The sequence below is a fragment of the Mugil cephalus genome, chromosome 20, assembly GCF_022458985.1.
Source record: "Mugil cephalus isolate CIBA_MC_2020 chromosome 20, CIBA_Mcephalus_1.1, whole genome shotgun sequence".
Classification (NCBI taxonomy): domain Eukaryota; kingdom Metazoa; phylum Chordata; class Actinopteri; order Mugiliformes; family Mugilidae; genus Mugil; species Mugil cephalus.
Window position 1 is genome coordinate 6,485,452 of NC_061789.1, and position 24,602 is coordinate 6,510,053.

Here is a 24,602-nt window from a genome sequence, read left to right on the forward strand (position 1 = left end):
TATTGTTTTTTGTTAGTTTTTTGTGAAAAAATTGACAGTACAAGGCTCCATTTGTCACCTTTGATGAATCAGTTGCCGTCATGTCATAACTAATGCCATTTGGTGGGCATCTTGATCCAAAATGACTCACAATAACTGACAAAAGTCCAGGCACTTTAGGATGGGAGGCCCAGTGTGAATAAAAGACCAGTCCCTTGTGGTGTTACAGTGTCTAACCATTTCCACGTAGGGATACAAATAAAGCAGCGTCTACCCAGACTGTGGAGGTATCATTTCTGTGAAAGGAGATCAGCATTAGCCTGTAATAAGTTGTTTCACAGCAAGTACGCTGTGAAGCCTTTGCTTCAGGTAAGGAGATCTTACTTTTATTTGAGTCATCCATCTGATTTTGTCAGGTAGTCGTAGAGCAGCGCACTCGCTGATGCAAGAGGTGGAATAATGGACTTATTGTGATACCTGGAGAGAGATAAAAAACATAAGCCTGCAGGTTGAAACGCTCTCCACAGCTTGCGTCAATGCTGCTGTGACACTCCGGCATATAGTAAGGTAGAACAGTTGTATTGTGGCATTAAAATGTAAACGCTCAGAGCTACACAGCCTGTGCTGCTAAGTCACTGCGTTTAGTACGCTGCTTTAACTGGAAACTGGAGCATTGCGTACATTGTATCGAGTTTAGAATAATTATTTTAAATCTTGCCCAAATGTCAATGAATCTCATTTTGCTTAATTCATTCCTCATGACTGTAGAGCTGGAAAAGATGCCGTTTGCAGATTGCGTGAATGAGCGTTAACACTAAAAAGCTGCTTCAGACGCCATCTGCAGCTGTTTGCTAAATCCTCCAGTCTAATTTAAAAGGGTTTCAAATACGCACATGATGGAGACATCGCTCGTATAATTCCTAAGTATTGTGGCCAAAACTTGATTTACTCTCAGTCACATAGCTCCCAAAACCTCCTTTCTCCATTCGTTTCTGCTGTGATACAATGTATTCATCTTACAGTGGGTGTCCACGTCAACCATTATGGATGATCTAACATTCACACCCACTTCCCACAATAATCGGCAGCTGTGTGGATCAGTCATGCATTGTCATCTTATCTCATCTTGGCCTTGTTTATAACACGTTTTGGGTACACACCACATTAGGATAAACACAAATCGGTGTCTCCCTCCCCTATTATGGCAGTGTGGCTGTTCAAATCCAAAGCATTGAGATAAGGGATGGTTCAGTGTCACTGGAGGCTTGAGTCTTGACTAACTTGAAACTCTAAGAGCCACAAATAGGCCTCCACATTGAGATGCCATATATAGAGCTCCGGGCGTCACGTGAGTTTTTTGTTGGCACCGCCATATTGGCAGGCTAAAAACAACGTCTCTTCGTCACTGTTAGGGTTAGGGTTAGCGTTTTATTGCACTAATACACATCTGTGTTGCCGGATCTTTGCGAATCCGATCAAATGATTTCCACTTTGCTTACTATTCTGGCATCGTGTGACACAACAGCCCCAAGTTAATTAGTTAGTTGCTCACAGTCGTCATTAGAAAAGAGCGCTTTTCTGCCAATATGGCGGTGTTGTGATTAACGACTCAGAGTGACGTCAGCTCCCGGGGCTCTACTGGGATGCTAACGTATTATTACGTCTTGGAGATATAATGGAACTGGGCCTTTAAGGACTTTGTATATAAGGAGGAGGATATTAAATTCTGTGCTGGATTTAACAGAAAGTCAACGAAGAGAAGCTAAAACTGGAGTAATATGAACTCTCTTTCTAATTCCTGTCAGTGCTCTCGCTGCAGCATTTTGAATCACTCTGAGGTTTTCTAGAGAGCTATTTGGGCAACCAAATAGTATTGAATTACAGTAATCCATCCTCAACGAAACTAAACTAATTTTTCAGCATCATTTTGAGACAGGATGCTCTGAATTTTGATAATATTATTCAGGTGAAAGAAAGCAGTCCCGGGCACATATTTTATGTGAATTCAAGGACGTACTGGTCAAATACAACCACGCAGTAGTTAGAACTGGAGGCTAGGTTAATAGTTTATTCAAGAACATGATGACTCTGCCATATTCAGCCCCCCTCCCGCCAGTGTTCTCTGCTGGTTGATTGAACTCACCTGCATCCCATCTACTCATCAAGGCTCCATTTAAGACCTGGTCTCTGAGTCCTGCTTCACCATTTAGTTCTATCTCATTCAGTCGTGGTTATGCTTATGCAATTCGTTAGATGTTTTTTTTTTCTTCTAGTATTTCCTGCTGCTTTCTTTGGCCCTTTGTTTTTCCGTTGTGCCTGGGTGAGCTTTAACAAACCTCTGCATTCATTCCAGCCTTCTCCAGACTAAAATACAAACAGCCACCTGCCATCAGCTCATCAGCTGCCTAGGGATTTCACCGTCTTGAAAAAACATTTTCCACATCTCCATTTGGGTCCATTATTTTTGAGGAAACAGATTATTACATGTCGTTTAAACATTTGTAGCATTCACCAAATTTCTTATTTTTAATCAGTGAGGTGTGATGCTAGCTTGTACATGTCATAGTCAGGGTCTAAACGAAATGTGTGTGTATGTATATATATATATATATATATGCACATACACATTTTTTTTTTTTGAAAAGAGCAGCTCATGATATTCTGGAAACTGAAAACCTTAAGTTCAGGTTCTTAGACATTTGTTTCCGCCGTTTTTGTCAAAGAGGTGTTTATGCATTTAGTAGGAAAGGACTGGAAGCACTCACATGCACAAATCAGATTATTGGAGATGAGACTTCTGTATGTTTCGAGTGAAGCCAGTGTAAACAACACCCTCCTCCGAGGAAGACTGTCTCCAGGAGAAACAAAGTTTGCCACCTCGATGAACTGACGGATCCGTCATCATTATGACCCGATAACTGTCGGCGAGGAAAATGTGCAGTCATTTCCAGCAAAGGTGTGCGTGGCGCTGCGTCCGGGACTTTATTGTTCTGTCGTGCACGCCTTCCTCCACACCTGCACACACACACACACTTCGAGAAGGCATGTGATTTGGTGATTACACTCAGAAATGCAGGAACTTGCGCACATGCAAGGACTAATACACCACTAATACACCAATAGCACAAATGCATGCACAGTCACAATCACATACACCTACACACAGCAACCCCCCCTGTGGAGCCTGTGAAGACATTTCATTCTGGGAGGGCAATTGCAAAGTCTTTGAAGGGAGATAGAAACAGTGAGAGCGAGAAAGAGCTGTCATAATAGCATCGAATCTAACAGGTTTTATAATTATGGATACAAGAAATGTGCAAATAAATGATTGTCAGCGAGTTTTGAACGTTACTTGCCTTTGTTATGTGCTGGGTCCAGAATGTTATGAAACTGTCACGCTCCAGAGTACAAACAGGAAATGACGATGTTAAGTGAAAATTTTAGCATCTCCTATTTTTAACACTTTGTTTCATAATTTCTAATCTGTTGCATATATAAGAGGCAAAATGTCTTTCTGGTGTTGTCTAAGAGAACCAAGTTGATATTTGTCGCTACAAGAAGATGCAGTTTAGCGAGAGGATGCAGCCCAGGGGTTAGTTCCTCATTTCAACCGCTCTAAGCCTCAACAAAGTGTCGCTTTTGAGGCTTAATTTATAGATGAGTGTCACTTCTAAACAATAGCATATGACGTAACCAAACAAAATCCGAATTATTTTCAGTCTTGACAATATTTGTGCTCTGAAGGTATATTCAATTCAATGCAACTGCACTGCAATATACGGTGTACTCCAGGCAAGACCATTTTAGTCAAATGAACACCTGCAGCGTTTATTTTTGACAGCATGGCTCTATTCTGGGACATCCCAGTTTTAGGCATCAGGGCATCGAGTGGCAGAGCACACCTCCCTGTCCTTCTTGTGCCTATAAGGAAAGTATAAAGCAAAAAATGCACCAGCAATTACCAGCAATTACTGTGATTAAGACTGAAACAGCATAAAAGGAGTAGCTTGAGTGGAGGCGGCGGCAAATCAACTTGCAGAACAAACAGAATCAGGACAGAGCAACTTAAACAAGGTGCCTTGAATGACAATGGATGCAAGATTGAATGGGAAGTGCTTGTGAATGGTCATCAAGTCTCTCCACGTATGATTTTTGTTGTTTTTTTTTTTGGGTTAAGTCTGAAGCCTGGTATCAACTAACCCAGAAGTCAGGACACCAAATGCTAGGGACACCCAAAGCTAGGGACATCCAATGCAAGGGACACCCAAAGCTAGGGACATCCAATGCAAGGGACACCCAAAGCTGGGTACACCAGATGCAAGGGACACAAAATCCAAGGGACACCAAATGTGAATGATTTGTGCTTGTGGCTGATCTCATGTCTCAACAAGAAACCACCTACAGCCCTGGCACCTTAGCCCAAACCATCTTATGTGCCATTTGATGTTGTAAAACGTGACACGTGAAAAGTTAAAAATGCATAGTCAATCATGCAAAATTTGCCAAAATCTTGATCTTAGCTGGGACACTCAAGGACTGTACTTTCCCTAAAACTACAGAACGATATTTGCTTGCACAAAACATTCAGTTCTTCAACGGTGCAAATTAAGTCTCACCATTTGGAAAATATCCATGTAGCGTCATTTGGGTTTCTTGCCACTAACATGCCATCCCAGTCCAAACCTCTCACTCTACCCAGCCTGCGTTATTTTGTTTAGAGGTTGTCACAATAGAAGTCAGTGGAACTAAATGCACGAAACACCGTGATTATTAAAGTATCAGATTCGTTTTCACAGATTTCATATGGACTATGTCTTATTTCTTTTTCGCTTTTTCAAATTTGCGTAAATCAATATTTTGAACAGGGGCTTTGTGCACATTCTTTCACTTCTCCTCATGCCTTTGTTTTCTTTCTCTTTCCTCTGTCACGACACCCTCGGGGCTTCATAGACTCATAAAATATTAAATTGCTGCTTTTGTTTCCCACAAAATAGGTTCTCCCCAGGAAACCAAAATGTCACTGGAACATCTTAAAGGCACCTATTCAGTCGTCTGAGGGGAATTAGAAGTAATATTGTCACATTTAGGTCTCTTTCTCCATCCTTGATGTAAGTAGGTTGGTGGCACCATCCTGTGGTCACAAAAATCCTTAACAAAAGTCTTATTTATTTATTAAATCATTTCAATTGAGCATTTCATTTTTCAACAGTTTACGCAAATTGCAAATAACAATCATAAAATAAATATTGTCTTCATTTGTTAATTGTAAACTTATCTTATTCTTAAGAGTCCTTAAGTGGAAGCATGTGCATAAAAACATTAAATGTGTTTTCTTTTAGCGGGTGTAGAGTGTGTGCATCAGTCCGTATGTTCTCCTTCTGCGCTGTCCTTCTTGATGGGAAATTCCAACGATGTCCTGAACCGAGCGGGCTCCTGGCACTCCTCGCTGATTTGCTGCTTGGCCACGGGGGCGTGGATGCGCAGCTGTCCATTATCCATCAAGGAGCAGGAGAGGCCGGACAGATCCAGGTGAGAGGGCAGGTCGATCTTCTGGGCGAACCCCATCTGAGACGACGCCGAGGCGCAGAAGGAGGCGCAGGAGGAGGAGGAGGAGCAGGACTGCTTCTCCTCGGCTCCGGCCTGCTTCATGGCCACCACCGCCAGGCTACGCCCCTCTAGTTTGACGGTGATGTCACCTGGGGCATAACCACGAGCGTCTAGGGTCACCAGGAAGTCCTTGTTGTTGTCGTCGGTCTGCTGGGTGTCCTTGTGCAGCTCTGTGCTACAAAGCTCTCTCTGTTTCTCTGTGCCGTCGTTCAACCTGAAAGGGAGTCAGAAATGTGGATCAGCACCAGCTCCATCACATCTACTCACACATCCACCAGCTCAAAGCGGATCAAACCAACTCTAGATTTGAAAAAATACACTTAAATATCCACTGCTGAGGGAATCTGTTGTACGTACCTTGCCAGCGTGGAGGAAATGAGGGGCAGCGGGCCAAGTGAGAGCAGCTCGGGCCCATCTTGGAGCTCCATCAGGAGTCTGTCGGCCAGCTTGGCTCTCCGGTTGAAGAAGTCCTGCTGCAGAGAGGAAAGGGCATTGTGGTGCAGTGGCCACAGCAGCCGATCCTGGCTGAAGAAAGGGTCATCACTGAAGAGGCCGGTCAAAGCTGCGCGCTGGGACATCATGCCGAATTTGGGAGACAATTCCAGACAGAAACTTGACTTTCGGTTCCTTGATTGCAGAGTTATTTCCTTACTCAGTGTCTGTAGGCTCAAGTGAACAGTCACTGTTGGATTTTCTCTTCTCTTACGTCTTGTGAGTCTTCTCTTAGTACGGGATTGTACACGGCAACCTTTTTATATACCCCAGCTGCTGTCCTGTGCCCCTCCCACCAAGCTATTTACACCCCATGAGCTCACTGCTGTTTGTTAGAGTTTGACAGGGAGGTCAGGAATACCCCGCAACTAATCAAAAAGCTAAAGACAGCTCATGGTCACGACCTGTTTGTGTCCGTGTTCACACTGGTGGAAAATATCCTATTTCACAATTCTCATTTATTACACATCTTGTGTTATGCAGATCCAAAAAAACAAATGTGTTTCTGGATTTACGAACAAAGATAATCCAAATTTCAACATTTTATGTCAAAATTTGACGACCGACGGAGGGAACAACAGCCGCAGGACATAACTATTTGAATGATTATCAATTTGTTTTCTATTTTTTGAAAAAAAAAAGGGAATTATCAAGTGTTCTTAAAGGGTATTTAAGAAACTTTTCATTGCAGAAATCATTAAAACAATAGGATGCAGATACATAATCAAACATACTATCGCCAAACGTACTTTATCACCAATAATGGCAAAACCCATTGTGACATTTTTCACCATGTGAGAAAAATAGATCGTTACGTCTCCCCCAGACATGCCTTTGACATTATTTATGTGCTATGTATATTTTTTAACAAGCAAGAGTTGACTTCAGCAGCTGTTCAGAAGTGTGTACATACGCCGGCGATAAAGAGAAAACACGTCTCGTGTCGGGTTACAAGGCTTCATCACCGCTCCTTGGCAGGTTGACCTCAGAGAGATAACATTTCCTCACAGTCTGCGTGTGTGTGTGCAGGAAGCAGCGTGTGAACGTTCCAAGAGGTCCGTGTCATATCTATTTGCGGTCTACTAGGCGATACACTGTAAAACTGCCGGTGCGTCGTTAGCTTAGTCCTGTAAACCAGCTGCAATGTGATTGGCCAAGCAGAGCTGTCTCATCGCAGTATTTACCACTTCTGCTTGTGGCAGGCTGCTAAGAAAAAAACACATTTCATCTTGTGGGATGTTGACTAACTGTTCAATTCACTAAACCATTGTCCTAACAGTGTTACCAGTGAATTTCAGATATTCTTCTGTGGCTGTAACAGAACTGAGTTGAAGTTGGACTGATTAAGACATGACGAGACAGAAGACAATCCATAAAGTCAGCCTTGAGTCATTAGCGGAACTACTTCAGAAATAAAGCAGTGTGTCAGTGGACCAGGGGGTGCCAGGGACGGAAATAGAGAGGGAAATTCAAGATGGCTGCCTTTTACTGCGTTCTACAATTTATTACGAGGACATTAATAGCTGCATTACCCGGTTCAGTCCGGTTATTATTTGTGCATAATGTGACCCGTGGTTATAACTGTTTTGTGCGTGTGCATGTACAAAAATATACTTGAATGCATTAATCCTGTAGGAGATTTATTTAAAAATACATATAGGTGTAGGTTTTACTGTCAATTCAGCATGATCAATAACCCTGCAATTATTGCTAACATGACATTCAAATGGTTGTTGTCAACATAAAGACTTATATATTCGTATTAGCATTATTACATTAGTAATTACCTTAATACAGTTATGCACATGCTGAAACGAAATGACAAAAAGCAATTACCCTGGAATGTTAAGTTTGCATTACAACATTTAGGAAAAATACAAGTATTGCTAACGTAATATTAGCATGGTTATTGCACACATAAGGATTGCTATGCTAGCCATAATACTGACATTAATAGTTTGCATTAAAGCATTTTCTTCCCGCGAGTCAAATAATAAAAAATATATATATATATATATAGACATTGAAGAGGTCTTAAATTAAAATTAACGAATTCAAATTGGTCTTACTATAACATATGCCGCATTAAACATAATATATATAATATAGCATAAAACCCCTAAATTAATTAGTTATGTGCGGTATAATATATATATTAGGAGGCAAATACATGTTGTTACACGAAGTACAGTTGAAGGTGATGGGAATACCCTTTATCTAGCTGATATTTGAACCTAAATATTGGATTTCAGGTTAGAGAGCAGGTTGACCTCTTAACACTGAGGATGAATGTTGGTGTTTGGTGAAAATATTATGAAAGTATGAAAGGGGTAAAGGTTTATCAAGATACACTTCATCCTCGGGAGTCACTTCATCCAAGGATTCCAGAAAATTACTTGGTTAAATACAACTGGTAAAGCTGAAGTTAAATAGTTTTGGCACTTTGTATAACAGGTAAAGTTCTATCAAAACATCAAGCTACAATACTGACAGATAGTGGCTTAAGCCTCTAACCTGTACCTCTAATTGAAACCTACAAGTTCTGATATATGTCCTCATCTTCTTCATCCTCAGATTGTCTTTCTGATTGCTCAGTGACATTCTCATAGTCATTTTCATCATCGCTGGTTTCTTCTTTGCTACAATCCTCTACACTCATAAATATGTTGTTGGTCTTGATGTCATTAACGCTCGGCCCCGCCTCCTCATAATCATGATCATCATCATTCTCTGGGTCCTCATAATCATTGGTGTCATCTTCATCCATTATCCCAGCACCCTCTTTCAGATCCTGCTTTGTGTCCAATACATTCTCATAGTCCTCCGCATCATTCTCCTCATGTGCATAGTCATTAACGGGTCTGGCAGCCGCTGAAATACAAGAAATGCAACATAATTTGAAAATACAGGAAAGACTTTGGTGGGCATAGGCATTTGAAATGTGAAAATTCTCTTGTGCACTGACCTGGAGTTTGGAAAAGGACTACAGGCACCGTGGCTCGTCGCCGTCTTCTTCTGCACAGACAGAGCACCAAGAAGACCAGCATGAACAGCAGAGGGACTCCAACGGCTACTGAGGAGACCAGTGGTAGCCAAGGAACTAGGAGAAACAACATTTGATCAGTTTGACCTGGTCTGTTTGTCATTTTCTGTCATTTCTGGAGTACCACAGGGATCTCTGCTTGGTCCCCTAACTTTCTCAACAAACACATGGCTGACACAAAATCTAGACCAAACAACTTTTACAGACAATGTTGGGTCGAGTTTCTGTATGCCATCAGAAAGACTAATCTGACTATCCGAGTGTGGAGCTCAACTCTTTGTATAGACATTGCCCACCTCTTTCCACAATCCGGACAATTACTCATGCAATGTGGCACCCAGTCTGGTCTTCAGTTTTCTTCTATTAGTGCTATAGTAAACTTGAATGTTTGCATCGTGGCCCTGGATACTAAAATCACACTAGTGAAATATGCTTAGTGACAGGGGAAGTGAGCAACCATTTAAAGGCATTTTGCATATAACACAGAATTTAAAGTTTGTTCTGAAATCTCCTTTTGCGACAGCACAAGACGACTTCATTTACATACATCTAAAATCTCCTCTTTACAATACTCTGAGGGAATATAATGTGAGAATATTTCCATATATAAAAAAGTGAACTAATAAAGCTGCAAAATCTAATCTGATTCATTGCACCATACTGGATATGATGCATTTAAGGTAGTATCCAGTATAATATCTACGTTGAGTGACTTATTCAAAAACCACGGTAAGAAATATTGCACTGCATAGCTTCTTGCAAACAGACTGCAAGAACTTGAACTAATCTGTGAAGGGATCAGTTACTTTTCCTACTCTGTCTTGACATGATCATTTCATGAAACCACACAGAGAGCAAGTTACCCAAGTTCCTGTTTCGGTTCATTTAAATTTTTATCCTTGCCCACTCTACTTCCTGTCTGTTACAGCTTTTCTCCGGACTAAAATTTATATTCAAGTCAGCTTGTGCACTGGGGAACTAAAACATAGATCTAGACTTTAAAATATTAGGGCATTTACAATTAAGGTTTGCACAGCACAGAAGTTAATATGGCCACTGTGACGTTAGAAAGGCTTGAGCTATTACATTGCCATTCCTAAAATGCAAGAACATTATAAGAAATGTATTTACATTTAACAGTGATGCAAATTGGTGCTGCCTCAGTAGAATTGAATTTCCTCGTGGAGACTGTGGCCTCGTACAAGCAGCTGTAGTTGCCCTGATGTTCGTACTCCGCTACAGGGAAGTAAAAGGAGGCCGAGTTGTTGATGGCAGGCTTGGTGTTGGTGCTGTTGGAGCCAAAGAGGAAGAAATGCCCATGTGAAAAGCTGGTGTTGATAGAGCATTTGAAGACGAAGCTGTAACCATTCGTGACCGCTGCACCTTCAGGACCCCAAACCAGCCCTGCATTGGGTGATGTTACGGAGAATTCGGGCCTTGGTAGTTCCACTGTGTATGACAGGGACAACAGAATTATACCAATATATATAATTTACACACAAACACACACACACACACACACATATATATATATATATATTGGTTAGTTAGTTTGTTTTATGACCTATTTAGCTTTTCTTACCGGTAACAGAGAGTCCACTGGAGTCACTTTGTGGGGATTTAAATGTACGACTTGAGGTGCTTTTCTCATACTGACACTGGTATGATCCCTCATTATCAAAGTCCACTTTGGGCAAGTTAAAGGTAGCAGATTTGGTACTTGAGGGTTGTGTTCTCCTGAATGAATCCCGAGGCTTCATCAGGATGAATGTTCCACCCAAAACCTGAGTTGAGATTGAACAAGCGATTGCAACATCCTGACCCCAGGTGACCTCACTGGAGGGAGTCATGGAGATAGTGGGCTTTGGGAAAGTCACTGAAACAACAACACAAAAGTAGAGTATTAGGTGTGTTGCTTATTTATTGGGCTATACTGATTTTGACTTGGGACAAATTAAAGGACTATCTTATCTTATCTTAGCAGAATTGTTTTTCTTACCAGTAACAGAAAGTCTGACAGAGTCGCTGGGGGAGGAGCTGAATGTTCGACTTGAAATGCTTTTCTCATATTGACACTGATACCGTCCGTCATGATCAAAGTCCACTTCAGAGATGCTGAAGGTTGCGGAGTTGGAACCCGGTGTTTCAGTCTTTCTGAAGGAGCCTGACGTCTTCTGGAGGATGAACGTTCCACCTGAAAGTTCGGCTGTGACCGAACAAGTGAAACTGACCCTTTGACCAAAGGTGACGTCACTGGATGGATTCATGGAGATGATGGGCTTTGGGAGGCTCACTGAAATAAAAAAAAATCCAAAATGATGATATTTAAGACTAAACATTCAGTTTAATTTGACTTGTTGTGTTTATACGAGAGCAATTATAATGAGAGTGACAATGATTGTGCGTTTGAAGGGATGGTTCTTGTTTATTTTGGAATTTATGTCCATGGTGGTATATTGTATAGAATATTTCAAATCCCTGATTTTGTTCTTTCTTGGTAAACAGATTTATGAAAATGAAAAATCTTATAAGCACTTCCTATTAGTGCTGCACTTGCTCTCATTAAATACTATTTATTGGTGCACTTCCACTCCTGACCTAAGAATACTGTTGTGACACATTGAAGGTAGGGTGGCGCTGTCGAGCTCCTGCCAGCTCAAATCCTATATGGTGAAGATGACCAGCAACATTAACATTTTGCCCCACAACCCTCCTCCAGGATTTAATTTTTGCCCTTAGTGGGAATTTGGTGTTTTACATCTGCCCCGTTTTCTTCCGTTCTACTGTTTTTTTGAGTGTAATTCATCTCCCGAAAGAGAGAAAACAATATAAATCAAGTTAAAGATGCATTTCCGGGATTTTGCTGATGTTACTTACATTTTTAATTCTGAAGTGAAAATCTGATATCGTAACTGGCCTACTTCCTATTTCTCCAGTTTATGGAACTCCCTAATTTCTCAGTGTGAGAGTAGCCACACAACAACTTAGCCAGTAGCACTGACGATGACAATGACCGTCTGCCTACATTCGCAGGAAAGGGCGAATGAGCACTTATCAGTAGCAATGACACACAATGTTCTGGTTTATTGTTAATATTAACATAACACAGTTCTTCTCACCTGAACAGACGACCCCAGCATCCTCGCTGTGTCCACAGTCATGTGTCCCAAGTCCTCTGTGCCTACAATTACTTAGAGAGCTCTCACTTCCTGAACAAGCAACATCGTCGAGCCAGATTTGTCCAGTTCCTTCACCAAAAAGAGCAGACCCAGGAGCACTCAGAGCCGTCCCACAGTTCAGCTGTCTGCAGGCCACGTTTGCATCATTTGTGTCCCAGCTGTCATCACAGACTGTTCCCCAGACACTGTTGTGGTAGATTTCAACTCTTCCAGAGCACAAAGTAGACCCAGCTAACCTGATCTCAACACCTGATGACAGATCACAGAAAAACCATTACTGAAGAAGACAAGACATTCCCGTTTTCTTTTTTTTAAAGACAAATTTCAAGTTGAAATACGTTTCTAAACATTCAAGTTAGGCTTGTTAGATTTATACAAATTTAAATTTCAATATTGCCATGCCATGGAGTTTCCAGCATTTCTCAGCAGCACTGACTGGGTGAAAGAGATATAAAAAAAATACAGAGGCGGGCATATTTGTTGTCATCTAAAAGTTTTCTCACCTGAACAGACGACACCAGCGTCCTCACCGTGTCCACAGTTGTGTGATCCATATCCATTGTGCCTACACTGAGTTAGAGAGCTCTCACTCCCTGAACAGGCCACTTCATCAAGCCAGATTTTTCCGGTTCCTTGACCAAAATGAGCAGAATGAGGAGCACTCAGAGCCGTCCCACAGCTCAGCTGTCTGCAGACCACGTTTGCATCATTTGTGTCCCAGCTATCATCACAGACTGTTCCCCAGACACCGTTGTAGTAGATTTCAACTCTTCCAGAGCACCGTGTTGATCCGGGTCCAGCTAATCTGATCTGACCTATCAAGAACAAAACATAATGATTTTAATAAAATACAAAATGCTTAAAAGACAATGTAAAATATTTTATATATGATGAACTAATTGACTGACCTGCAGCAGGAGAAGATGAGATAAACAGAAAACAGACTGTAGGCGAAGAAAACAGTTGCACGGTTCATTACATTCAGATGAAAAACGCTAACAGAAAACTGAAAGTAAAGCGATGGAGATTTACACCGAAAATTCAACGTCTCAAGTAAATGTATGTATATTGTAGGCGCTCTACGAAGAAAAAAAGCAAAGAGTATTAGAACTACTGCTTGGAAAAAGCGTCTTACCCAGTGTCAAAAAGTGACAGCTTCTCAGCCATCTGTTTCCCATCGCTGCTCTGATCACATACGAGAAGAGATGAAAGAAAACTGAACTAAGAAATGAGGGGGGTGTACAGATTCAGTTCGCACTGAAGCACTTCCTCTTTCAATTTTTAGTATCTGTGTGTTATTTTTTGTTTACTGAAGCAAACCAAAAAGCTACATGGTACAAAAAACGGGCAAAGTGAAGCTGTATTGCTGACGCCATGGAAATAAAACTGAATTGATTTTATTATCGCACGGCCGCAACGTTCACTGCTACTAGTAGCGTGAGGCGGCAACAGGGCTGGTACAGTGTGTCACGGGAGGTTCTCCAGCAGCCATTATGACCACCACCTCTTAAACACTTGTGGCTCATCAGAGAACGGACATGGGCCTTCTGAGGGTGTCCTGTGGTTGATAACTGAAGTGAGCGAACCTAGATGGACTTCCCTTTTTCTTTCCTTTTCCGCTGCAGCAAGAGGCAATCTCATGTATATATGTATATATAGAAAGAATGTAGAGCGAGTCTGAACAGTGTTCCCTTTTTCTGAGAAAAAGAGCAAACGGTTGTGAACACAGCATTGCAGTACAAGGTTCACTTGGAGGCTTAAATGTGTGCAAAGATAAAAAAATAAATAAATAAATAAATAAAAATTGCATAATATGTTGATCTTTTCTGAATCAGAATGCATCCTGAGCTTGAAAAACTACTGACCTAAAACAAATCTGCAGCCACAAGATGAGAGACATTTTTTTGGAGGGGCGGGCTTTACTGGATGCAACACATCACAAACAACATAGCCTCGAAAACAGCGGTTAGCAAATTTCAATGGACGCATATATTCACCGACCTCTGCACTCTCACTGGATGGACGATCCAACAAAAGGAGGACACGGAGGGGACGGAGCCTGGTCTCGCTTTATCAAGTGAAGCCTCTCCTACAAAGATATTACAAGAAGTAAGTGCAAATTCTGCTTGGACGACGCTGAAACTAACGTTGCGTTTGGCAGACTTTTGCGCGAGAAATGCACACGAAAGAGAAGTTGAAGGCATACAAATTATTAGATGCCTATAACACTATCTTGAATGATGGGTGCAAGACTTGCAGTAGAAGAACGATGATTGTGGAGGGTAACGTAGTAAATGCTTGGACAACCCTGAAACACGCAGCTAACGGTGCGTTACCTAGCGCTTAGCATTAGCATTAACATGTAACATGTAGAGTCCACTAAATAAGCATTAACTTAACATAACTTAAGTCACGATTTATTCTAACCCATAACGTTATCGAGGCTGAAACTGATGATTTGTTACATAATAATCTGACCTGATATGATCTGTGCCCTTTTATTGTCTCACTCCAATCCTTTCTTTTGCAACCCAAAGCCAAACCAAAGTAATCTACGACTGGTATGTGATGAAACTTCAACTTAAGTGTTTTTGATGTTTCAGTTTTGGCACCAAAAAAAAAAAACAAAAACAAATAAATAAATAAAAATACAGCAAGATGACATTTTCATGGTTGAAAGTTTGAAAGTGACAGTGTTGGCCTCAAGTTTCCCCATTTTGCCTCCAGCTAAAGACGTGACGTCACAGGCCATGAAGGGGTTCACATATCACTCTTTATATACATAAATGGAGTCCAGAAAAGGTTGTGACGTTCTCTAGTTTCTAGTTTATTTTATCTTTTCTCACAGTCTTATCCAAGTGACATCCATTTGGGGGCAGAGTTGACGCATATATTGCAACCACGCAAGGCAAACATGCGAGTGCAAGTACTACAGTAAAGTTCAGGAGGTTAAGAGGGCTGTGAATTCACAGAAACAAACTGACTGAAATAGCAGCTCAACCACCAAGTGACGCACTTACTTATCATGTTTTGCAGATTGCTCAGGAAAATTAAAGGTGAGGAAGTGAAGAACTTCTCAAATCATCAAGTAAAAACTCTGGATGTTGTGCAAAATACTGCTAATAGTTTTGTAACTCAGTCCCGCAGTCATACATTTCTGTTCAAAAAAGAACATCATAGCTGATCGGATCATAAAGCTACAATACTGTACTCCAGAGTTCTGTTTTCATGAATCCATCACTGTGTCTAACACAAAATATTACAAGAGAACATAAAAAACTCAACGTGTACTGAGAATTTTAGGCCTTTCTGTGTGATTAGAAAGAATTTGTTTCTTAATTAAAGTGTCACTGGAGGGAGATATAATTCCTTATTTGACAGCAAATCCATGCAAATACTGCACAGGGAAAGCAACACATTAGATCAGTGTTTCTCATCTGGGGCTCAGTGGACCCCTTGTGGTCCATGGTGTAATTGCAAGGAGTCTGTGAAAATAAAATCCTTTAAATCCTTCAAAATAAAATCCCTTAAAAAAGATCATATGACGTTTTTACAAAATAGGATTCTTTTACTCAAATGTGACAGAAAACTTTATCTGCCTAAACTACAGAAGGTATCGGAATTTTTTCTCAGATATTTCTCTAATTATATCTTTTTCATTAGTGTAATTGGTTTGTTTCTTGTAATGTTCTGTTTTTATTTGTGAAGCACTTTGTGTTGCATTTCCTTTTTTTTGGATGAAAAGTGCTACATAAATAAAATTTGATTTAAGTTACTGTATTTTATTGAGAGATCCTGCTCTCAGGCTGCATTGTTTAAAGTTACTGCATGACGCAGTTAATATAAACTTAGCACGATCAAACGTTCATAATTTGAGGCCCCTGCTGTTTCTGCGGCCTTGCGCCATTTGCTTCTTTATAATCCTCTTATTGTGAAACATCTGCAGGGAGGTGTTGTGGGAAACTCGTTAACGTGCATGTTAAATGCAAAGGCAGTCATGTCACAGGGTTAACGGACAGCTGTTAGAAATGTAACGACAGTGATAATACGAGTGTTTGAGTTTAAAATGAATAGAATCGATATTTAAAAAGTAGAGTGCTAAAGGTTTTGATAAATGTCCTGCTCTCCTCCGTAGATGTCCACAGTTTGTTCCTGAAGTGGCTTCGGTACATTCACATAGTCATTTTCATCATCACTGGCGTCTCCTTTGTCCCCCTCCTCCTCCTCCTCCTCCTCCTCCCTCTCGTCCATCGCGGTGGCCAACATTTCCCCGGTGTTGATGTAATCATCGTCAGTGTCTTCACAGCTGGTCTGTTTGCTGTGAGTGTCCCCCTGGTCAACGTTCACATAGTCCGCCTCATCATCATCATCGGCATCGTCTTCTTCGTACCTGTCCGTTACTGAAACACAAGAATCAGAACAAAGCGGCAAAGCATGAAAATCTCATCTTGAACTCTCTTCGAAAACATTTGCGCATTCAAAGTTTATGAAAATAATACACCGATCAGCCATAACATTATGACCACCGACGGGAGAAGTGAATACCATTGACCATGTTGTGACAATTCAGTGTTCTACTTGGAAGCTTTTGGACCTATTGACATTAATTCTTGTGACATGTAGCAGACACCTAGACCAGACCAGACACCCCCACCCCATAGAAATGACATTCCTTGATGGCAGCAGCCAGGAGCAACTAAAAAAACATGAAGAACGGCACAAGGTGTCGACCAGGCCTCCAAATTCACTTGATATCAAACTGACCAAGTGTCTGTGCATCCACTGGAACGAACCTGAACCAAGACCTAACGACACCCAGTGATGGGAGTCACGGCGTTAAAATAAACGGCGTTTCTGTTTCCGTTTCCGTTACTGAAAATTAAATAGGGCGCATTACTTGGTTCTCAGCCACAGGAGCCACGAAGCTGGTTTTTGCGAGGAGAGGAGGGAGCCACGAAACAACCGCTATAGGTTATGATGATTGGCTAAGGTGCAGTAGGGCTTTCACGATAAGCCAATCTCAGGCAGTGTTCAGTTTATACACCCACACCCAACTAGCGGAGGTAAGCAGCAGCATTGCTGAATGTGGAGTAAAAGTTGCGAGCTGTCACTGGTTGGACCGGGTCGCCCCAGGTTTTTCTCTCTGACGCTGATACTGTATATATATATATATATATCTGCCTCTTACATTATGACTCGACGGCCTGACAGACTGGATCATTGTAGAAGCTTCAGCTCAAAAACAAGTTGTGGTCTACTCCCACAAAGACCGATCTCTGAGGGGCAGAGATTGTTGTTACTTTTTGTTTTTCAATCAAACAAATCAAATGTGTTGCTACATGATCGTTAATGGAAGCGCATAGGTGAACGGCGATCGTGGCAGCGCTCTGCATCCGAGAAAAGGGGGGATTTGGCGGCAGATATCGGGCTCTGTGCAGGACACAGTGATTTACTCTAATATCAGCAGCCTTTAGAAAGAGCGGGGGTTTGACGGGTCCAATCTTCAGGTCATCAACAAACTGCAACTTTATCTGCAATGTACGCGATGACGTATGCCGGAGGAAAAAACAGGCACGCAGCTCTCACAGCGAGAGGTCCGACCCAGGACTTTTGCCGATGCGAAAGCCTTATATGTCTACCAGTTGGGGTCTGAGGGGCAACAAATATTAAAAGTTCTGTGTAAGTACGTGTCTATACAATTCTACTCCATGCAACTGGGTTGTTTAACCTGCCAAGAAAAACTTCAAATTATTAGACATATTTAAACTTAAAAAAAGGAAGAGTAACGCAATAATTACTTTCCCTGGTAACTAGATACTTTTATAGTGGAGTAATTCAGTTACTAACTTTTTGGGAGAAGTAACTAGTAACTATAACTAATTACTTTTTAAAAGTAATGTGCCCAACACTGGCGACACCACAGGACTCCCTAAGAAGGCCCATGTCCATTCTCTGATGATGTTCTGGAGGCACAAGGGAGACCTACACCCACACATCCATACCATTAACCTTCGATTCTTTTCGTGTCGAATCTTTAATCTTTACGTCCCGGGCCAGATGGTGGCAGTAATGCACCTAAAAGTTGTTTGCCAACCACCATAAAAGACCAGCATGCTGAATCATTTGTCGACAGCACAGCATTAAAAACCGAGAGTGCCACTTCTGCGATAGTCTCTGGTCGACAAGTGCAGCTATCGCTAAGTCTCAGCAGAGCAGAGCAGAGCAGAGCTCTTACACAAGCCCTTACCTCTTGCTAGATAAAAATCTCTTGTTTACACGAAACCACAAACACCTACTTTTTCTAAACCTAAAAATTCAGAGGAAGCATTGATAAGGGAATCGATAAAGAATCGAATCAATAAGCAGAATCGCTAATGGCCTCTGTATCAATAAAATGTTATCGGTGCCCATCCCTAGTCATAATGTTGTGTCTCATGGGTGTATACGTATATATTAGGTCGTAGTGTGTACGCACTCTGAGTTAGGACAACGGATCCAGGCTGCTCGGCTTTTCTCCTCCGGACCAAACAGATCACCAACCAGACCAGCAGGAGGATCATCAGCAGGGACCCAACAGACACCGAGGAGACCAGCAGCAACAAAAACGCTAAGAGAGAAAAGAAGTTTGTAGTAGTTCAGCATCAACATGTTGCAGTCAGGTGGTTCAGACACTAATAACACATGCTGTAGTAGTGTAGTAGATGTGCTCTGCAGTCTACTTACTAGGATCATTCACAGTGACGCTAATCGAAGGAGTTTCAGTTAAATTGTACACACAGCGGTAGCTTCCCTGGTGAGTATAGTTAGCTTCAGGGAAATTGAATGTGGCTGAGTTTATGAAGGTTGGCTCGGAGTAGGTGGTGTTTCCAGAGATGAGCGAGAAATTGCCTGAAGTATAGCTGGAGTTAATGTAGCAGGTGAAGACAAAGCTGTAACCCTTGGAGATCACTGCATCATCTCCAGAACTCCAGACCCGTCCTCCAGATGTCAGGGAGATTTTAGGCGTCTGCTGCGGCTCTGGATACAAAAGGGACAACGAAATGAGGACGACAGATTTGTCTCGATGTTTAAAAGCCAAATATCATACAGCAAGATACACTACTGGTCAAGAGTCTTAGAATATGCCAATACGTCTTTCTTTTTTATTTTTAATTGTATGTATATAATGTACGAAGTTTAATGTCTCATTTCACTCTGAAATGAAAGCATAGACCAAATAAACAACTTAAGTTAAAAAACAAAATAATGTCATCAATATCTGTGCATGTTTTTGATTGTGGGACTTTCTGTTCAGAAAAGGATGTTAAAAAACTAAAAATGAGCAGTTATTTTATTTTCATTTTAAAGTGAAAATTCAAGGCGTTTTTCTTTTTTTCTTTGTTTCTTTTTTGTTTCTGTTTCTAATAAAAGCGAAATTCATTTGAAGACAGAAACCAACCACATTTTACAACCGGTTGAAGTTGCCGTCTTCAAAGTAAGAGCAAGTATGAGGACGGTGCTGTGTGCCCAGATATATGACTTCTTGTGGTTTCTGTGGCCCAGGCTAAAACGTCTTTGGAACATTACTCTGATATAATTTTTGACACAGCAAAACAAGGCTTGTCATCTGCAGAAATATCTGCACACATATCAGAGTAATATTAGCTACTCTATTCCCTGATTATATGTAGTTATTTTTAGTTTAGTTTTTAGTTTTTTAGAAATATTGGTTTCCTGCAGCCATGTTGTCTTCCCTTATCCATTCCCCGATAAAGAAAACTACCTTGAATTTCAATTTTTTAACATCTTTGAACTGTAAAATGAAAATCAAATTACGGTTATATTTTTTGTTTTTTCCTTTTCTAAACGGAAAATTCAACGACCGAACCACACACCCAAGACACATATAAACGTTCGACTCATCAAGTAACTAAAAATCTTTGGCTGATTTAACACGTGAACACACTTGTGACGTTAGTTCTTTTCTGAAATGGAGATCAAATCTTTTTCAGAGAGTTTTTCCCAGTTTCGTTGCCTGTGTGTCACTTGTAGCTTTTGCTCTTCTGTCCACTCCATGTTTCCAAGCTTTCCAACTTGTTTTTGTCCTGAAGTAGTCCTGGTTTAGCTTGAACTAAAGTATTGGGTCATTCTCTTGCTGCAGGAGCACATCACAACACAAAGTCACAACTTGAGACATGACTACGCCTTTTGTCGTATTGAGTGCGACTGCACTCAACCCCTCATGTCAAGTTTCATATTGCAACTTCAAAAATACAGACCAATCTTCAAGAGTGAAAGTAAGCAAGTACATTTATATTAATACATGTGTGTGTGTTACATATTGTGAGAAGGCCGTGCGCAGTCTCACACTGCAATAAGGTTAGGAATACATTAATGTTAGATTGAGCAATGTTTCGTCATTGACGTGACGCTGATGAATATGCAAAAACAAAGGGATTTCTCAGCTAAACAGAAGACAACGGTGTTCACATCGTCCGTACAGTTCTGCATCGTAAATCCATGAAAACAGCCGCACAGACTACGCTCCTGACCTGAGCAGTTGCTTTGAACAAGCCAAGCTGGACCGGGATTGGTAGTTTTATTGACTTTCAACGCTGTCCCACAGTCCAACAGTCTGGAGACCACCTGAGCTGCGCTTAAGTTCCAGTTGCTGTGACCAACTGAACCCCAGGCTTCACTGTGATAGATTTGAACTATTCTAGAGGCAGGTTTAACTAATCTGACCTCAACCTATCAAGCACAAGACATAAAAATCTACTAGTATCTATTTGTATTACAATAAAAACAATAAAAGACTTTACGTATGGCACAAAAACATTGACTGACCTCCAGCTGAAGATGAGACTGAAGAAAAGGCTGCAGAAGAGAAAATAAAGCATTACCGTAAGATATAACATGCTGAGTAATGATAAATTGACTTCTGATGATTCAGATTATGGAAGAGCTGTACACAGTTTATGCTGAACAAGGATTTTTAGATTCCTTTGACTCTTTTCCGTCGCCATTCAAGCAAGAAAGTGTAAAATGCATCTCACCGACAGCCAGACAGAACAACCAGGTTCTCTGCGTCTGCGTGCTCCCCATGGCCCGCGAGGAACCAAAACGTCCCGTGTGGTACGAGTGATGGGCGGCTGACAACTGAACTCAACGCTGTCGCGTGCCTCGAAGGACTTCACACGCCGCCTCTCTTAAATACTTCCCCCTTTCTTTTTCTGGTGCAGCGGGCTAAAAGTTGCAGCAGCAAGTGATGGTGCACCGTTAGAAGCAACCTAGATCGTCAGAAACAGTTTGAATGTAAAACCTTAGAGTATGCAGTCTCATATTTTTTTTGCAGAATGCTTAATTTCAAATGTTCATTTTATATATGAACGTATTTGTTTGGTGTGTCCCCCTTAGTTCTCTTTTTCTGAGTTTTGCATATGTATGAAATGTGGTTAAAGTGAAGACTGTATGTGTCAGCAGTACAAGGTTCGCTTGAGGACCTACATGCGTGTGAAAAGGCAGGTCTAAAAAAAAAATGTCATGATGCATAGTATGTTGATATGTGCTGAAACCTGCAGCTGCAAGATCCAGACCAGAGAAATTCAAACTAAACTTTTCTATCACTCTCTCTCATATTTATGAATAGGATTGTTGTGGTTGGTGAGCAAAAAAAAAATTCAATTATACCTGGTGTTTGCTTTAATAATCTCATCAACATTTGAGATCTCTATGAAATAATTAGTAGTTGAATGTAGCATTTATACTCGCAAATTCATGGACAAATATAATACCTTCCTCTTCTCAATAAAAATAGTAAAACAACTACTGGCAACAAAACTGATGTCATCATTTCATAACGCACCTCTTCTGTTCAAACAAATTCAAACAGGTACGTGTCAAGAGTTTATTCGCTTCAAGCTGATCCACTGAGGCAACAACTACTTCACATTCATACTTACCACCTCATCATCCTCTTTTTTTTTTTTTTGCGTGTCCTGAGAGGTAGGTTCACTTCGTTTTGCCAGTGCAAGAGAGGGGCCCCATCAGGGAGACTCTCAGCATGTCGTCGTTGCAGTGTTTGAGGGTTTCCACGGTAGGGCTGGCCGTATCGATGTAAATATCGCGTAGTATCGACACCCTGATAGTATCGGATCGATAACAGCGCGATGTGTCGATACTTTTGTTACGGTTTCTCTTCTATACGTCCATTAAGTTACTGTTAAGTTACTGTTTTTATACTGTTACATAGTTTTCTATTGCAATTAGTTAATGGAAACAGGCTTATTTGACTAAAATATCCTATATTTCATCATAATCATAATCGACTAACTAAAGGCAAAGTTGTGAAGTTATTCAACGGTGGTATCGGCGATCCTAACGCGCTATTTAATTGGTATCGTGTCGATACCAAAATTCCCGCCCACCCTTAGTCACCAGTCCCCGGGAAGCCCTCTATAGCCACTCAAGGCAGCCGCTAGAAGGGGGTTCATCAGGGGGCTGATTTTAAACATTATGAAAGATTTTGGAGTTTGGTTGAAGAAGAAAACCATAAGACCCTAAACCCGGTGGAATATAGATTTCCATGAGCCCTGTGAATAGAAGTACAACATAGTACATTAGCCCACATTAATAAAAGTTTACACTGAGATTTTGTTTAAATACGATATGCAGTGGCAAGTCACATATTCCAGAAACATGATATGAAGTGAGCGTTTTTTTTTCTTCTTTTTTCAGGAGACGTGAAGTGGAAGCAGCCTTTTTCCATTTGCATATTTTAAATGAGCCTTCGTTCTAAATGAAAAATCTGAATGGATAAATACATAGATAGACATTTTCAGATGTCTGGGTCTGGCTAACTGGACCTTTTCACCAAGGTGGTCCAGGTTTCGTATCAGTGTCCAGTAGTGGCCTAAACTGATGGTCTATTCCTTTACTCTCATGATTCTTTATAACAGGCCACAGGCTATGATGTTGCATTATGTGATGTGCTATCAAACCACAGTTACAGAAGTCACTTTATCTCACTTTGCCTCCTTTCCTGACGGCTGCTGCGAAGTCATGAGCTCTGTACCGTGAACGTCTGACACAGCAAAGAGTCATTTCACACCCCGGTGTCAGACTCTGGCATGAACAGCCTAACCGACGTTTGTTGCAGAAGCATAAATCTACCTGGAGGTGGCAGCAAAGTGGCTGATACAGACACAGGACTCCCTTTTTGTCCCCTCCCAGTATATCCCATTCTTGTGGGAAGAAAATTTCAGTGCATGACTGAACTGGAAAACAAGGATAATAATAATAGATTTTTATTGCTTTTTATATTTCAATATGCAGTTTTAAGATGTATAAATGCCGCACATCCGACACTGGTTGCAGTGGAACATATAAACTAGATAACACTTGTTAATCTTTGAAAATATGCAAATATTCTGCAACAGAAATATTCATATGCAAATTTTATAAATATTTGCTTATACTATACTATATTTTACTTAAATTTTATTTTTACTTCTATTTTCATTTTTATTTAGTTTAAGTTTTCAGTTGAGGTCCCTTTTTTTAATGTGCAACTGAGCAACTGTGACCAAGCAATTTTCCTTGTGGATGAATAAAGTCTAACAATGCCAGCTGGTTTCTTTCTCCTGAAAATGTCAGTGGTAACACAAACAAATTGAAATATGCATTTAAACCTTTGTGAAATACATTTTTCCACTTGGTTCAGATTGAAGAATTGATTGATTGATTGTTTTTTTTTTTGTTTTTTTGAAAAAAGCAAAATGCTATCATATAAAATGGAAAGAGCCAAGGTCCAAGGTTATATTCTATATTCTCAAATAGCCTGTCTATAAAAGTCCCCCATTTATCGTAAAAGAAAAAAAGTTACACATTTAAGAATAAACATGACCTCACATTGTGGCATATTTACACAGCGATTCTTAAACTTTAGCGGTTAATTTTTTAAATACACATTTGATTTTTTTTATTTTAAAAGCTTCTTGAAGTTAATTGAGAAACACCTCGACACAGCCATAGGCTGTATATAAATATGGACGGTGCATTCCCACTTCCTTGCATAAGACAAACTGATGCTATTTGCATGCCTCTTTTCCGGGGATACGGCATCTTGCAACTTGCAACTGGAGCCAAAGTCTGATTGGTACAGTCCAAGAGTGGAGCCATGCAGACCTGTGATATCAATGACAACTAAAATTAAACTTGTGCAAAAAACGGTCACCTGAAAATGCATAAACATTATATTAACTACCTGAAATGTTTTAGTTTGGCCCCAATTCCCATCTGACCTATACTGCAGCAAGTCACCA

At 40.8% G+C, this 24,602-nt stretch overlaps 3 protein-coding genes across 4 annotated transcripts; all 3 read right to left on the reverse strand.

Moving 5' to 3' along the window:
* Positions 1–5,125: 5,125 nt before the first annotated feature.
* On the reverse strand, positions 5,126–6,326 carry hspb9 (heat shock protein, alpha-crystallin-related, 9). The gene is made up of 2 exons (XM_047572345.1): positions 5,944–6,326; positions 5,126–5,800 (listed from the first exon to the last, which is right to left on the reverse strand). The coding sequence occupies exons 1-2, from the start codon at positions 6,165–6,167 to the stop codon at positions 5,338–5,340; spliced, it is 687 nt and encodes a 228-aa protein (XP_047428301.1). The 5' UTR covers positions 6,168–6,326; the 3' UTR covers positions 5,126–5,337.
* A 1,371-nt stretch (positions 6,327–7,697) lies between these two features.
* Positions 7,698–14,724, reverse strand: LOC124998128 (deleted in malignant brain tumors 1 protein-like). Of its 2 annotated transcripts, XM_047572336.1 has the most exons (10): positions 14,302–14,724; positions 13,436–13,480; positions 13,209–13,244; positions 12,804–13,115; positions 12,241–12,549; positions 11,121–11,414; positions 10,704–10,997; positions 10,253–10,570; positions 9,044–9,178; positions 7,698–8,949 (listed from the first exon to the last, which is right to left on the reverse strand). In XM_047572336.1, the coding sequence occupies exons 2-10, from the start codon at positions 13,476–13,478 to the stop codon at positions 8,612–8,614; spliced, it is 2,079 nt and encodes a 692-aa protein (XP_047428292.1). In that variant the 5' UTR covers positions 13,479–13,480; positions 14,302–14,724; the 3' UTR covers positions 7,698–8,611. The 2 variants fall into 2 exon arrangements, with proteins under 2 accessions (XP_047428292.1, XP_047428291.1); XM_047572335.1 differs by having other exon boundaries at positions 13,436–14,724.
* Positions 14,725–15,106: 382 nt separating this feature from the next.
* LOC124998136 lies at positions 15,107–24,596 on the reverse strand. The gene is made up of 5 exons (XM_047572343.1): positions 21,336–24,596; positions 21,127–21,156; positions 19,024–19,317; positions 18,776–18,907; positions 15,107–16,700 (listed from the first exon to the last, which is right to left on the reverse strand). Exons 1-5 carry the CDS (start codon positions 21,382–21,384, stop codon positions 16,399–16,401), a joined length of 807 nt encoding a protein of 268 aa, XP_047428299.1. The 5' UTR covers positions 21,385–24,596; the 3' UTR covers positions 15,107–16,398.
* Positions 24,597–24,602: the final 6 nt, after the last annotated feature.